The 17559-nt window shown below is 36.1% G+C and overlaps 1 protein-coding gene across 3 annotated transcripts in view; it reads right to left on the reverse strand.

Moving 5' to 3' along the window:
- Positions 1-17559, reverse strand: part of SHANK2 (SH3 and multiple ankyrin repeat domains 2) — a 350898-nt gene that overhangs the window by 118133 nt on the left and 215206 nt on the right. For all 3 annotated transcript variants that reach the window (XM_040558301.1, XM_040558303.1, XM_040558302.1), the window contains exon 18: positions 15997-16121. In XM_040558301.1, coding sequence (XP_040414235.1) covers positions 15997-16121 — 125 coding nt within the window. The remainder of the gene's footprint in view (positions 1-15996; positions 16122-17559) is intronic.

The following is a 17559-nucleotide window of genomic DNA, read 5'->3' on the forward strand; positions in this document are numbered from 1 at the left end:
GTTTTATTGCTTGTAGTTTTAACTGATTATATTTTGCAAGCAAGATATTAATCTTCTGCTTAGCAAGAATGAAATTGTTTAATTTTTCACCCGTAATCTTGTTGTAGCAAGGGTTAGCCTGCAATCTGCTGTACCACTCTTTCTCCAGAGCAATCAATCTACATAAAGTGTGTGCAGACAAGTCCTTGAGCAGCAACCCAGGACAATTTTGAGTACTCTCAGGAGCTGGCCTACCTCTCACTAAATTGATGAGTCAAGTTGGTCCCTTGTGAAGCCAATCCTTCACAGAAATATTTCATTTCTTTTTAGTTTCTTCATTACTCTTTTGTAGACCAGAGACTACTAACTCAGCCCTCTTGGAACTGATGGCATGAAACAGCCACACTTCCTTCCAGACTAAGCAAAGGCATTATTAAAAGTAAAAACCAGTACCCATTCAGAGAAACTTACCCAAAAGACCATTGATGAAATTAGCTTATTTTAGTGACAGATTGTGAGTCACAAATGCATGATTCCCAACCGTTAATTTATTAGGTCATATAACAGTGGAAGAATTTGATCATAACATTATAACACAGCTGTTTTATTTCAGACGTGGAATGAGTCCAAGTATTTGATAATTATGCTGCTTCAATTAGTGGCAACTCAAGAGTGAGTTAATAGGTATTGTTTGCTCCCAGGCAGGAAGCCCGGGGAAGCTCACAAACAAGTCTGAGGATGTGCAGGTCTGCTGGGCTGATACGCAATATGCTATGTGAGGCTGCAGTATGTCAACAACATGTACCTTGCTGTCCCACAATGAGTACAGTTCACAGCAGTTAAGCATCAAAATTTACATCTTCCGGTAAAAGGGTGAGCAAGGAAGGCATAAGAGGAAGAGGGCTGTTGGATCTAATAAAGTCCTTGATGAAAACTCTCATAATGAAATAGAACTGATTAGCATATCAGCAGTGTTAGTAAGACAGATATGTTTGCAGTCTTCTGTTTTTTTTCCCCACAGAAATTGAAGCCCATTTCTATGTTCATTTCCCTATATCAGAAAATGACAGTCTATTCATGCTTTCTCTGTCCTTCCTTTTTCAAAATATATTTGTCTTATCCTTAAGGCAGTGACATGCTATCAATATTTTAATAATGTTACCATTATATGATCATCTCTAGTAAGCAGCTCTAGTATTAGAGCCCTCTGATGATCTGGAAATCACTCCATGGAGAACATTAGCTTTTGGTTCACCCTAGAAAAAGCCTGCAGTGCTGTATTATAGTGCAACTGCAAATCTTTTACTTCCATAAGAGAGACAAGGATGGAGAAAGGTTGTCAGCATTAACCACTGTGGTTGCCATTCAAATTTGCCCTTGGCAGTGAAGTAGAACAGGGGAAAACAGAGACTCGCACATTATCTTTTCAAATTGCTGGAGAAAAATATAGAGGAGAATCACATTATCTTTCTTTTTTACACTATCACCACCTCCCTAGAAAGTTTATCCATACCCAGCCCTGTTATTTAACAATGAGGAGTGTAATTCCACTTTCACATATGATTTACTGGCACCCACCCATTCAGAAGTTGTCACCTTAAACCACCAAATAACAGCACAGTTTGTGAACTTTAATAAGACAAGAAAACCATTTTATCACATACACGGCAATGTCATACTGTTTTCAGAAGGTAGCAGAGGCCACCTCTCTATTTATTTAGGCCAGTTAATGCATACTCTTCTGTGACATTTTGCAGGGCATGAAGGAGGAGAAAGGGTGGGCAGGGAAGGTTACAAAGCTCTCTCTGATCCATAAAAAAACCCTCTTATGCTTGGCTAAGTTACAAAGGGGTTAATATTATTATTTCCCATCACTCATATTACTCAGAAAAATCCCGGCAGACTGCCAAAACTGCCATATAACATGAACAGCCTGAAGAGATGGATACATATGGTAGCTAAAGCAGCTACATCCAGCTAATGCTACCACCAGAATTAGTAATGCTGTGAGAAGAGGGATCAGGACTGCATGTCTCCCTCTTGCCCCTGCGCACGGGCCATGCCCTGCTCCCTCTCTGGCAGCAGGCTGCTCCCACTGCTCTGGGCAGGGGAAGGAGACAGAGGGGAAGAAAGATGAGGTGGAGACCAACCCCCCAAAGATCACAACCTCTGAACTTTTTTGAAAGAGCCAGAAACCCCAGACATCTGAAAAATGTTCACAGAACCTTTAGCACTTCTCGCAGATAGAAAACACATAGCATTGATGGACTCTCATTCTTCAGTACTGACTCTTTGAATACTATTGAGTTCTGAAGCCTAATCTTGACTACGAGCTAACATGTACCAACTAGGATAGCTCTGTTTGAACTACAGTGTTACCTATATTAATCAATAGAAGAATCAGCTGGTACATCTGGAATTAATATTAAGAAAACAAATCTTCTGACATCAGAGGATGAAAGGACAGTATGTATTCTACAAAATACAATCTGGTTTTATCTTTTTAAGAAAATTCTTCAAAAATAAGGAATTTAGATAATAAAAATTATTTTTGCAAGATAGGTCAGGATTTCTAGATGCTAAGGAGTGCTAGTTTTATGCTGTTTTCTACACACACACTTTATGGTAAAAGCCTTGCTTACATATTATGCTGTAGATACTGATTCAGGGCCTTAGTATATAACTGTATGTACGATTATTTTCAAATGTTTAATTTTTCAAAACAAGGACTTTCCTTGTCTTCCTACTGGTATTTATGCAGAGAGACACAGACCAGGTTTATCCAGTCCAACTTAAAATGCTTGCCTGAAGCATCTTCTGAGCATCTCTGTCCCTAACATGGGACGACCTGGCCCTTGCTTAGAGTAGTTGTGGTTTGGAGTCCTTTGGAAAGGAATCTCTATGAAGCCAGAGATTTAGTTTTGTAAAGAAACGTACTGTTTTATTTTGTCTTGGATAGGTCTTTGTGATGCAGGCTGATTCTAAAAACATCACCTGTTGAAGACTTTTTAAAATGAAGTTCCAAACAGTCTTTCTTCAACATTTATTCTTCCTTGAAATAAACTGATATGCATTTGTACTCCACCCTCTGGTGGGTTCACACTTCGAGATAAACTTTAAAAACCTCTTACTCTGTTTGCAGTGAATAGCATCAGGAAGACCTTATATGCAATTTTTTAGTGTCTGTAATTTTAATGGGACAGTTTTCAGAGTAAACTTTACTGTGAGACAGTTTGTTGTATGTGCGGGAGAGGGTGATAACCAAAGTAAATCAAAACTAATTAAAATAATAATTCAAGAGAGACACTTCATCCAAAGAGATTATTACAGAACATTAAAAGAAGTTGCTGTGCAAACATGGCATGTTTTATTGAAGGCAATGTTTCTCTATTCAGAACCCTATGGACTGGAAATCAAAACCAGAAGGGGGCAAAAAAGTGTTCCTGACCTATTGGAAATGATGAAATTTAAATATTAGAAGAAAAAAAATCCCCGAGCAAAAAACAACACACCATTAGTAGTTTTCCACAAAGACCCTGTGAGGACAGAAATGCCAGACAACTGTCAAACCAGCCAATATGAGAAATTAGCCAATAATACTAACAGACTCAAATGTCTGCTAAAAAGGAAGTATGCTACTGAGCCATTTCTCAGTGCCAACTGAAAACACGAACACAGGCCAGCACTAGGATAAGTACTATATATATTGCTCCCTATTGCCAAAGCCCAACAAACAAAGACAAGATTTAACAAAAAAAAAAGGGCAGTCATGAGATTTCAATAAAAAGATGAAAGCCAAATGCCTACATATTTTTTCCTGACTTTACAGATTTATAACAACAATATTTAAGGATGAGAATTCAAAGTTTTACTTTTAAATAAGTATTATTTTTATAAGATAATGACAGCAAAATCTGGGGATTTAAAAATCAAGATCATTGGAAATATAAAAACGAAAGACTTGGAAGCCTAAAAGCTGATAGCTCTGAAAATGACCAGATTCATGGCAACCGAACATGCCTGTTTCAAATCCAAGTACTTGCCAAAAGTGCAGAAAATAATCCCACCAAGGGTAATGAAAAAGTGTGAAAAATCCAAACTATATGCATCATTTTGGAAAGACTATTCTGGCTGTATTCACTTTGCTTAAGTCATAGTCTGCACACTTTAAAGAGAGTTGCTCCTGCACAATCTATGTACCTTAAACAGTAATCTAAGATAATCAGCAACAGAGCAAACTATCTGTAATACACATCTGCTTTGTATTTTATTGAAAAAATAATTAAAACAAAACAAAAACACCCCCCTTCCACAAACTCACACACCCTGCCTGTATTAGCAACTGTTTAAACAACCTAAATCTCAGCCTCAGCAGTTCAATTGCAGTTACACACCTGTCCTAAGACTATAATTAACTTATGAAGCTACTGATAAGGATAAAAGTTTCCTACTACTCACAGACCTCAGTTCTCCCGAGCAGAGCCATGTGTGAATATGGTTAATATTGGTTGAATGATAACATTAATTTCCTTCATCTGCGTACACGTCAGCTGTTTAAACTCAGGCTGGCTTCTACAGCAGTTTAAACTCAACTATATAAAATGCTACTGAAGTGAACAACAATATCCCTTCGAGTCTGTTCTGCCAAATGAGCTATGCAAGTGGTAAGGGGGGTTCTGCTTAATCCTAGTCTTTCTTCATCTAGTTTTATATGTTTATTTTCTGTAAATATACAACATTTTCTAAAATGTGGATTTGCAAAATTATACCAATTTTGAAAGTCAATACTTAGAATGGGATTATTTATCTACACAAAACTTTAATCATGTCACTGATCTGGTGTTTATTTTGAGTAAATGTCTTGAAAAGACTCTCGGCTGATAATTGCATAGCAGCATTAGTTTTGCATAAAATCATCACTCAAAAAAAAATTAAACAAGTTATTGTTGTTTAAAAATAAACAACAAAAAGCTTCCTAGAAAAATATATAAGAAATTTTAAATCGGCATAATCTGCATCTGCTTGTGCAACAAAAGCAGTAAAACAGACTATATCTAACTACACAAAATATCAAATATTTTTAAATAAACAGAAAGGCAAGCTGATATTTAAATAGCAATTATGTATGGGTTAGAATGCAAATTAAGGGGGGATTCCACTTATTCATAATTTCTTTGTAATGTTAGAAAGCCAACAGTATTCGTGTTCACAGGAACTTGATGAGTTCTTGATGAGATAGCAGTGTAACTTCTACCAGGTAACATTTTTATGTTCCAAATCCTTCCTGTTTTCTGTTGCTAAACACAAGAATTTATCAAATCCAAAACCCCTTCAGATATGGAAAAAGCTATCCACATAACCTTCCTAGTCAAGTGACAGTCAATATTAACATCAATACAACCTAATCTGTATGAAATTAATCTAGCATTTATTTGCTTCAATCTCTCTTGAAAGGGAGGGAAAAAAAGGTCAGTGCCTAAATTACAAGATTTAATGTAGCTAGATTAGGTGTATCTAAATAGAGGATCCAGCCACCATGCATAGACTTCAGAGCATTTACCCATCATGAGAATGTTTTGTACTCTGTGTTTGAGTTTCCAGTAAACCAGCTGAAACACAGACACATGGGTAAGGCAAATACAATTAACATAGAGAGCTAGAACTCTGCCTAACAGAACTCTAAAATGCAATTTATCCCACCTCTTTTGTAGGGATAACACTTTGCAGCTTTTAAAAGGGCAGCAGTGCTCCCTTTTGTGCTACTGGCAGCACAAGGGTGGTTTCTGTAAATTCAGACCTGCCAAGGAGTAGCATCATGTCTCCATACTAAGGTTCTAACACCTTTACACGTGGGACAAGACTGATGCAGTTTGTGGCTTTTCTAGAGAAAATTACCTCAGTTAATATGCTGTGTAAGAAAAACACAGCAGCACCATAAGAAAGAAGCAAAAGGAAAAAAAGAACTGAACAGCACTTCTGGAGAAGTTTGCATGGGATAGGGAGAAGAAATGGAAAAAACAGTTACGGAAAAATGAGACTTTTGGATGAATAGTTCCATTCATTGATTTCTGGACAATATATCACTTCCTGCTCTGAAAAGCAGCCTATTTGTAAGGTGTACACTTGATTTCTATTAAAATATCTCAAATGAATTCTAAAAATGCACAGGAAATTATGGAACCAAATACCTGCTCAGAAACAAAACACATCTTAAATTCAATCCTCAAACTGTATGTTATTTGCCAAAAAAACAGCTCCATAATAGGAACAATCAATAAAGCATATTTAGATATTAAAACTCTAACAACAAACTTGAAGAAAATGCTTCCAATAAACATTCTGCTGGTCACGTAAAAACAGTCCTCTCTTTAATTTAGCAGTTAAATTGAGTCATAATAAGACTCAGCCTAAATAAACATACCCAATGCACTGTTAACAACTCACAAGTCTGTCAACAACTACTGCCTCACACAAATCTATCAGTGCTGAAAAGCCAAGCCACAGGTTGGTTCCATTAAAAGCAATAACATTGCTTGAAGCTTGTTTGAAGAACAATCCTAAAATAAAGGATTGCAATAAAAATACTTTGTGAATTAAAAAAGGATTCTTTGATTCTGCAAAGTTTACATTTCTTTAAAAGCAAATACAACATACTTAATGCAGGACATTGGTATCTGCCACGTAGACTTGCTTTTGAGAGCTCAAAGCAGGAGCTTCACACATATCCTAACCTATATTTAGCATGTAGGCTGGTATCAAAAGTATGCAAGGTTACAACATTTTGATATCAGTGCAAATCCAAGCTGAGTCTTCATGAAAAGACTTTTTTTGCTATCTTTAATGCCAATTCCATAGCAACCATAAACTAGTAAATCGTGGATATTTCATGGTAAAGTTTCTTTCTGCAATGACTTATTCTGCCCAGGATTTTCATGATTCTCTCTTAACTCTCTTCTTTATTCCATACAACTATGACATTTGACCAAAATCAACACTTTTTGTTCCAGACTGTAAATGGACTCTTCTATTTACAAGCATCTTTTTTGTAAATTTTCTCTTCATCACCAAGTATTTAGCTGCCTAATTTTGCCCTATTAAAAGTTCATTCTTGAAAAACTCCATTAAACCTTTGATGTATTTGCTAGGATAATTTTCAGTGCTCTGATCAGCAAAGCCTCCAGAGACCTTCACATCCAACCACATCCAGCACCTCAAAGTTGCCACTTGGCATGAAGACTATCCCAGAGTTCTTATTTTGAAAACAGAAAGGCAAAACTATCACCACAGAGAAATAATGTTTTTGTAACAAGTGAGAACGTTGTACCACCAGGTGAGGGGAGCTAGAAATCCTGCTCCCCAAATTACTGCTAGAATATATGAAGCAAAAATGAAGCAGAAGAGAGAAAGGATTGTTATTCTCTACTGTATACAAGAGTCTCTGAAAAGATTTGTATCAGTGTTACAATAGAATATAAAATGTAATTTCTAATCTGATTGATTTAAAACATATTTCAATTTCCTTATTAGATAAATTTGCCGACTCCCATAGTTACAAGCTGTAAGAACTGCTTTGAATGTAATGGAACAAGCCACACATCTTCAGAAGCCATCTTCTGTCATTACCTTCTCTCTCACTGCTTTCCTTCATAGCTGTACACTAAGCTCAGAGGAGCTCAGCAACTCTGGGAGAGATGAGCACCTGCTGACTGGGCCCCATACCTCCAACGCTGAATTCTTTCACATCTATTAAATCAGCAAAAAAATTGTCACTGGATCATATCTCAAATTATTTTGCCTTGTGTGCCCCTTTTTTATGGTTTATTAGAGAAGACAGACCCTTATACTGCACGTTACATACCCTAATACTGTGTAACGACCTGAAATAGACAGAGGTAGAAGTTTGTGATTTTTCTTACATCTACAAACACAGCAGGATGAGAAAAAAGTAGGGAAGGAAACCTTCTGCTTTTTTTTTTTTTCTTTTTTTTTTTTTTTTAAGTAATTAAAGGATTAATTCCAGACCCATGATCCCTTTTCCATACAGGACACATGCTAGAATCTGAATGCAAAAGAAATAATAATAACAGGAATGTAGAGATTCTGCTAGAAGATCACATTCAAAAGTTCAGAATTTCCCTAAATCACAAGTGTTTCTGCAGTTATCAGCACCCACACAAAAGTAATACAGAGCCTGTTTGTGTACTAACATGAAGTGATTTATCTAGCCCCTCTGAAATATCTAAACCAGTTTATGAATCCCGTTTCACAGTATAGGCTAAAAGATTATGGTTATCAAGAAAACCAAATGAATACTTCTCAAGTTCTGGAGTTTTCATTTGCTTTTTCAGGTCTGGAGGTTACAGCAAGGATGTATTTGGATAGCTTGAGACTGCATATATTGGAAAATGAAGCTATTTCTTCAGAAAACCAGAAATTTTGGTTGAGGAGGAGAAATGGGTAGGAAGAGAGAGTATGGTTTCTGCTCATGAAGCATGTGATAGCCAGCTGTCAAGCAACTTCCTTTTAACTTCTGGACAGACTTCTGTTTCATGAAACATAACTACCAGGTGAACATAGCTGTTCACCATCACACAAGTTGATTGCAAGAAAAAGAAAACTGGCAATAAAACAAACAAACTACTAAAACATGAACACACACATGCAACTCCACTTTATAGTATTTCTCTTCCTTGTAAGGAGAGACTTAAACTAAAATGCTTAGCCCTCCTGAAAACAGGAAAAAGAAAAATTCCAGGTATTGGATTAGTTCTGCTGTACCACTCAGCAGCAGGAATTTATCAATTAATTCTCCACCATTTGAAACAACTCATCTGTTTTCCTTCACTTATAATTTTGTAGATTTGTAGAAACATCCCCCAGTTAGAAAAAAATGTATTTTCTCTGTAGGCACAAGTACTGTTTTTCATATAGTTCCATTCCGGCAACCAGGTTTCCATAGTATCAAAGACTAAAAAAAGCCAACAGGCTTCAGAGAAATTAATTTTAATATAATGTCTTCTGGAAATCTCTAAACTATACCTTAAAAACTGCATTTATTTTTATGGAGTCTTAATACCTAACTTCAAGACTTAAGAGCTGCAAAAGGCAGAATTGTATTACTGTTGCAGTATTTTAATGGAGGATAGGCAGACGCCTGCAAAAGCGAAGACTATGCATAGCTGTGCTTTCTGTGAAACACTGGATGGCCAAGATGGCTGGATGCCACTGGATCACTTCTGGGTGGCCAAGAACTGGCTATTTATAAGCAGCTTATGTTTAAACAAATTTGCTATTTTTAGAGGTTGTGTAGTAGGAAGTCAGGGAAATGCCGGCTTTCATATTCACAAGAAGCCAAAAAGATCCCTATGGATAGCTCCACACTCCACTGATGTCCCAGGAGCTTTGGCAGCATCCCTCAGAACATAAACATTGGCTAATTTCTCTTGAAAACAGAATCATCTAGGTCAAAATGCCTTAAGACTGATCACAGAGGACTGAATGGACACAGAACTACTTCTGACTGTTGCTGCCCTTATCACCAAAATTCCTTCCAAATCCTCCTCTCAGAGAAACATAAAAAGCAGTTCTCAACATCAAATAGGTACTTGTTACATTTTTGGTAAATCAGATAAATACCACCATTTTCTCTTGCACCTTGTGAATACAAGCCTAATATATACCTAACGTAAAATCAAGGGTAAAGAAAAACACTTCCCAGTTTTGCTTGCAGCCTGGTTTTGTACGTCTGAAAACAGCAATATGATTTCATTTTTGTCTGCTTTTCAGTCTTACTTTAAAGCATGTTATTTGCTTAAGCGTGAATAACCAAGCTCTTGTAAGAACCAACTTCTTTTTTGTCTGCCCCTTTCCATCTATGCTGACAAAGCTAACAGCTTTATAGATGTATTTTTAGAATGAAATGAAATTGGTTCATCTTTTTTATGATCACACCAAGCACATTCGGAATACCATCATTTCCTGCAGGTTAGAGTCTTCATTTAAAAAAGTAAAAAGAAAGAGCCAAAAGAGTTGTCATTTTTCTACAGTGCTTTTGTGCAGACCAAAGCACTTTGAAGGCACAGTACTTTCATTCAGCTGCTATTGCCCATTAAAAAATAAAGTAAAAAACAACAACAACAAAAAACACAAAGCCTCACTGACTGAATTTAAGCAGAAAGAAAACAAAATACTTCTCCATCAAGTGAAAATTGATTTGAGCAGCCAGAGCCTGCTCACATACAGCGGATTCTTCAACACTCGTACCAGAGCTGTTCTTCCAGGACCCCACTGTCCAGCTTCTCCAGTCTCTATAGTTACTTGTAAGCAAAAGAGTTTCAAAACCAACACAAAGGAGGAAAGTTGCCTTTGGACTCTGACAACTTTCAGCTTAAGAAATGTTAGGGGGATGCTTGTGTTTAACAGATACCATTTACAGATGTCACCAAGAGGATTATGACTAACCAGTAAACAGAAATTATCTTTATCCTTTCACAGTTGGTTAAATCAAATTGTGTATCACTTAAATATTCAGATTTAAAAATAGTGGTGCCCAGGCTAGATGTGCAGGATCTGCTCGACCTCTGAGTTGCATGTTAGTGAGAGCTCTGCTATGCTTACAATAACCATGTATGTACATGCACACAAACAGCCTCTATATTATATATATGTGTGCGTGCGTGTGCACGTGCTGAAACACTGCAGTACTGTTGCAGTTTTGCAACAGTAAATCTCCTTTAAAATCTAGTTTGTACAGCTGAACCCAAACCTCAAGGAGATGCTGTCTAGGAACAGAACTGCTCAGAGAGCTCAACCACGAGCCTCACTGTTCCCCTGCTTAATATGCGAAGGCGGAGGCTCACTGCCTGCATGGGAGGAGCAGCCAAATTGGCAGCAAAAAGCCTAATATGAGACAGTGATGTAGAGTGGACATTACTCTTTTGGTCCACTAAAAGGCCTATGTTTGACAGGTAAAGACAGCATAAAAAAATGGAAGATTTTTTTTTTCTCCTCTTACACACAATATTACTAAATTGCGATTGGTATTACTACAGTAGTAGGATATTACTAAAATACTGCATCGAGCTTATGTTCACACCTTTGGGAGGATATGAACAAAGTTTCAGAAAACAACTGCAAAAAAATGCAACATGATAAACTGTTATTATGAAGACAATAACAATATCATGGTTTATTTCAGGAAGAGAAAAAAATATCATGGTCTCCATGTAGCTTCCTTAAAAAATTAGATTTATATCTGGTGGCAGAAGCTAGAGAGGTTCACACTAAAAATAAGAAAAAGCTCAGCCACAGGGTAATTAATGAAGCTTATTTAGGGATGGAAAGGTTTCTCAATTGCTAAAGGGACTTAAATCAATAACAGATGGCTTAGTAAAACCACACTAATTCATCCAGCCATTGAATACAAATGTAAGACATAACATTCCTATGCTTGCCAAAAATACTCAAAATGACTATAGTCTCATTTACAACAATGAAGTCAAAACCTTGCTTTTCAGAAAAGTTTTGAAATTTGTATGAAGTATTTAATGGAATAAAACAAATATCTAACCTATTGCTAAATATGAAACTAAAGTTACTAGTGTGTGTTTTTAATTATTCCAATTATTTTAAACATCTCCCTAAATGCTTATTATTACTTCCTACAAGCAGTCAGAGGACAGATATCTTTGTCTACTAAATGATAAAACAATGCTCTTTATAGTAAATTTCTGTCTATTCTCCACTTACCATTACTTAAAGAAAAGTTTGTAGTAATGATTCTATAAGCCCTTGAGGAAAAAGACATAAAGGAAGTCATACTCCAGACCATTCTGCATGATTCAGTACATGTGCCAACTGAACTATTCTGAAAAATGATGAGAACTCTTCTATTATCACCTCTGGTTTTGATCTCCAAATCACATCTTGATTATTATTATTTTTAAATTAATAATACATTTTTAATCTACCTTATATTTTAATTTGAATGCAAACAAACAGCTATTCTACTCTGATGACAATAAAATTTCAATTTATCTGGAAAAATAAGTGATTTTATGGCACAAGAATCCAAACTGCATCCCCTCATTTAGAGAACTAAAGCATTATTCTGTTAAAATATTCTAGAATTACTTTCATTTGTGAGTGTTGATATTACAGTGTTATCAGTTGATATATGTACTGGGACAGACGAAAAATCCCCATACATCATATCATACAACACCTGCAAAAACAGCTACACATTCATAGATAACAACAATAACAAGTAGTTAATAATCCACTGGGTTTTAATTTAATAAGATAATCTATATTCTACTATACTAAAACGGAAACAAAAATTCTTCTGACACAAAAAACTCTTTTACACTAATGGATCTCTTTAAAGACAGTTATAGTTGTATATTTCATCAAAGCAAATCTCAAAAACAAGCAAACAAACAAAAACCACCAAAAAAACAAAAACAAATCAAAGCCCCAAAGCCCCCATACTCCCAGGATTCTTTGAGTCAATTTGTAAGGCAGCTCTTTTTGACTGGTTTTTAATAGTTCCTCTGTTTATGCTTAGTTTGAGTTCTACGCTAAATAAAGTTAATAAAGGTTAGGTACATAAATATTGTTAATGAATAAGAGATTCAGAGTCAGAGCTAATACATGTCCTTCCTGCAAATATATCAAGTAACAAATAAAATCAGCTCATGATTCAATATTTTCTGATGAAGTCTTCACAGGCTGGAGCAGGCGTATTAAAGCAGTTCAGTCATACTCATGAATTCACAACAGCCTACAATGGCTTTATAATTGGTGTATACCTTAATGATGGCTGTAGTTTCTGAAATCCCCCTCTAATGGAAGCCATAATGTTTTAGGTTGCATAGCACCTGCACTAACATGGTGCTTTATTTTTATCTGTCTTTTTAATTGGGTAGATATTGAGATGAATAGAACGTCAACTAAAAAAAGTGAAAAGAAGTAAATAGCGCTAGCTATACAATCTCTCTCACTTATAACATTCAAGTCATAACCATACTCCAATTCTGATTGTTTATCAAAGTAATGAAAAATCACATGAATTGATAATTTGAATTGCTTACGAAAATACACATATAATCACAGCTGTCTCTGGCTAACTGTTTCAACTCTAAAACTACTCATACACTTTCCCAATACAATTTATTTGTGCTCTATCCAGAAAAGCCACTAAACATTATATGTTTACCGTAAAAAACACGATCAGGTTTGAAGCAAGGATAAATATATGTATGTATATATCAGAAATTTCATCAAAGAATTAGGAAACACTGTATCTCCATAAGCAAGTTTAACATTAATCACTGAAGTCCCACGTTAAAACTAATTGTATAGGTTGGACAAATCAGTACCACGTGGCTTTTCAGAAAAACTGCAAACTTGATAAAAACTGTCAGATGTTAAAGTGTACCAGCCCTCTTCCTCTTCTGTGTACCTGGTGAAGCAAGACAACACCTTTTCTTCTTTTTTTTTTTTTTGCATAAAGCTTTTATCTGTTCTGCTCAATGTGCATCGCCTTCAATACTGAACTACTTTAGCATGCTCAGTAGCTGTTGTTAAAGTTTTTATCCCCTTTGGAAGTCCAAGAGACCGTAATTACACGAGGAAATGATGCTTTCTATTCACCTGCACTCACGATCCTTCCTGCTTCCAAAGAAAGGATTTATCTTCCTGTCAAACCTGTCTTTCCATACAGTGAGGAAAAAGGCTCTTCTTACCTCCATGACCCCAAGTCACCAAACTTGCTTAACTAAGAGTGAAACATCTGCTCTCCATTGCATTTTGCCCTCTGCCAAACTGGACTCTCACTTCCCTAAAGCCTGATGCTTGCCGCAAGTGTTATAAATGGGACTAATTAGGATCCTAGTTGCCCATTAACTCCCTTTTTATTAATGTGACATTTATGATAAATGTGTTATATTACTTACAAATGGTTAAGGTGGCACTTACGAACACCAACATAAACTTTGGAGTCATGGAAGAAATCATTTGACAGGAAGACAGACTAACTACACCAGTTATGATAACCATGCACTGCAGCGTAGAGTACCTTCAACTCTGACCAGTTCAACACAAGAAATGAAGTAGTCTGGCATTCATAAAAGGGCAGGTGTACTGGTCATCTATATTTCAACAGCAGCATCTTTTTTGCATCAGTGTAAATATCCTCAAGCATGGCTCTCTATAGCTAGGCAGCGTTGTGCACTACACAAGTAGCTCATAAAACAGGAAGGAAAAAAAAAACAACCCTGCATTTTCTCCAGCATAAAAGTCTTCAAAACCATCAAAGTTGTGATTTCTCAGTATTATCGTATCCTCTTAATTAAACTGCAAAATTCAGAACAGAATACCCTGATGAACATAAATTACATAGAAATGGATTTGATTTGTGTGTAATAACTGCTTCTTTCAAAATTAATTACAAATATGCTGGACTGTGTAAAGTATGGATTAATGCCCTGATTCAGCAATACATGTGCGTGTTTAACTGTTCTTCCAGGCTAAGGCTAGGAGATGATTGTCTGGACAATTAATTCTAGTTCTTTCATTTGCAAGAAAACTAGTAAATCTTTGAGCAGAATTAGCTATCCGAGACTTCTTGAATCCTTTCAGAGAGTTTAAAAAAATCCATATGCGTAGTTTTCATCTTGTAATCCTATCTACTAAGGTACACATTATTCACCATCAAATCTATCTATGAAATCATCCAGTACAGACTATTCATACTTCCTACAGATTAAAAGCCTAACAAGAAATCAATTTCTAAAACCAAAGCATTGTTAACAAAAACCAAACAAAACCAAACCAACACCTGGTGTCAAAAATCATAGTTTTGAAAGCATCCTTGCACAGAGGACGTATCAGTACAATTTATAAGCCATCATCAAGCAGTTTGCTATACAATCATTCTCAAGTAAACAAACAATAAGAAAAATGTACGTTGAAGGCACAGATAAAAATGTACATCTATTTACTTTAAAAGTCTGCTAAGCCTGTTCTTTCATTGTTACAACTATTTAAATTCAATCATCATGGGAGATCAAGGCATAAAACAAATGAAAGGTGTATATTCTATCCTCTCCTGAATGGAAAGGCCAGGTCTGTAGAAATAAATGCTATGACATCAGTAAATATTTTAACAAAATAGATATTTGTACCTGAAGAAGGGGAAAACAAAACAAAACAAATAGATTTTGCAGATTTGAACCACCCTGAAAGACCTATTTTCAAAGAACCACAGTATCACTTTGTTAGTCGTGGAGGGGTTGTGGGGAAAGAGGAAGAAAATCCCCAAACATGATTTTGTTGCAAACTGCCAGGTAACACTAGAAAGGAGTACCAACTATTGCAACAAAACCTGACATCCCAACCAAAATTCCTCCAAAATATATAATATGATGACATTTTTGGTATGACTGAAGATATTATTTAAATATGTCATTTTTATAAAGTAGTTTATATAGTAATCTATCATTCTATATATATTTTTGTATGAGTACAGTGCACTGTTGCAAATATTTAATTTCAAGCCAAAGTCATTTGCTTTATTCTCCATGGTTTCCCAACAGCACTAGATCATTGATATTTCTGATTGCAGAAAGTTGCATAAGAAGCCATTAATTTTGATGACTCTTTAAAAATATTGAGAAGATCACAGAATTGATAGCCTGACATAAATACAGAAATTAAACTAAATTTGAACTCAATAACGCCAAGAAAAATCAAAATCCCCAAGTTTCTTTGCTACTGTATTCCTAAATGACAAAAAGCATAAATAGAAACTTCCTAGGCAACCTGAACATTGTTCTTTTTACTGCTTTCCTCAATGCTGCATGATATTTAAAAATAGATAAAGTGAAATACGTTACCGGTGTTAGTGCACTGAACTTGCTGTTTCAAAAACATCATACACTTTTTCCAAAGTAAATTCGACAAAGGGAACATCTGTCCCCAGCAGAGCACTAAAAATTAGATGTCACGATCTCCTACCTCGATCAAAAAGTCCCCGGTTCTCAGGCCAGCTTGCCATGCTACTCCCCCTTCATCCACAGATTCCAAGTACTGCAAAGCAGGAAAGGCTGGAGTTGGGGTGAATTCTTCAATTGGTGTGTCAGCTTTAAAAATAAATACCACATTAAAAAGATAGTTAGGGAATGCTTGCAAATACCACTTGATTAAAGGCCTATTATTGGCCATTCAAATTTATGGTTTAAAAATGGTGGGTGCTAAAAGTAAGAGGACTCTGCCTCAGAGAATATCAAGATGCTGGGAACAGAGCGCAATCTCTCTGCGATAGCAATCCACAGGTCTTCAATTCAGAGAGAAAAATGCATGCTGCTTTACTGACAGAAATTAAATCAAGCTGTATAGGGCAATAGCTGGATTCTGAGTATTCCAGGACTACTCCATGTAAATCTTTTGTATGCCTAGCAAAATGCTTGTAACTCTGGAAACATCCAACTAGAAAGGAATTATTCACTGTAGCCAGAAGAGAGCATCCAGCCGAACTAGGGGGAGAGGAGGGTGGGTAACAGGATGAAAGAGATCAAAGTAATTTTTTCTTCTAGATTTAGATGTGTATTACAAAGAAGATAACAGAAGAAAGCACTTTTATGGAAAGGAGGCACAGCAGGCCTTGTACCAGCCCTCTCTCTCTCTGTCACGTACACAGACAAGCAGAAAAGTCCTTGGGTCTTTCACCTGAGGTGCCCCCACTGTTACAGAGAAATTCAGGGGGAAATAGTTGGGCTTACACAGAGAGAGTAACCTCTGCTTAATGCACAGACAACTCATGCCAATGGGTTAACTAAAAGGTAGTACTATTGGCTTTCCTAGCAGAACTCCAAAAATATTAATTTAGCTAAAATTAGAAAAGCATTTACAACACTGAAAATCTACGGTGTCACTGGTTTGGGGGTGTGGGAAGGGGGGGAGCAAAAATGATGTCCCAAGAATGAAGATATGGAATATTTTTCATGCTCAAGCAAGGCAAGGGAGAACCCATGGAAAAATGAGGGGGGAGCAAGAGATGGGACATACCATCATATATATTTTTTAAATACAAAAGGAGCAAACTGGACTGAAAGTTAAAAAGCAAAGCATTAAATAGAATGCTTTTTTTAACTCCTGAGAATGCCGTTATTTTAGATTTTAGCCTACAGAAAAGTAACATGCAGTTTAACATATGAACAGCTTTTAAAATGAGCACACTACAGGCCATGCAACATACGTGCAGCTTCTGAAGATATAAAAAAAGATCATATTTTCATACTAAAACTGCACCAATGTCACCTTGCAGAAGATCCACACCTATTTTAAACAAAACATCACTCTCTTGTCTATTTCTATTCAGAGACCTATTTAAACAGACTGACATTTGAAATAAAGAAGCAGGTTTTATAAGGAAAGCAGGTTTCCCATAGTTAGGTAAACTGCATAACAAAACAGATTAATGACAAAATATTACATATACCAACACAGCAAAAATACAGACAAAACTTTCTCCCCCCCAAATGATTATACAGTGCTTCTCCTATGTAAAAACGCAAAATG

This window comes from Cygnus olor, chromosome 5 (genome assembly GCF_009769625.2).
Source record: "Cygnus olor isolate bCygOlo1 chromosome 5, bCygOlo1.pri.v2, whole genome shotgun sequence".
NCBI classification, from domain to species: Eukaryota; Metazoa; Chordata; class Aves; order Anseriformes; family Anatidae; genus Cygnus; species Cygnus olor.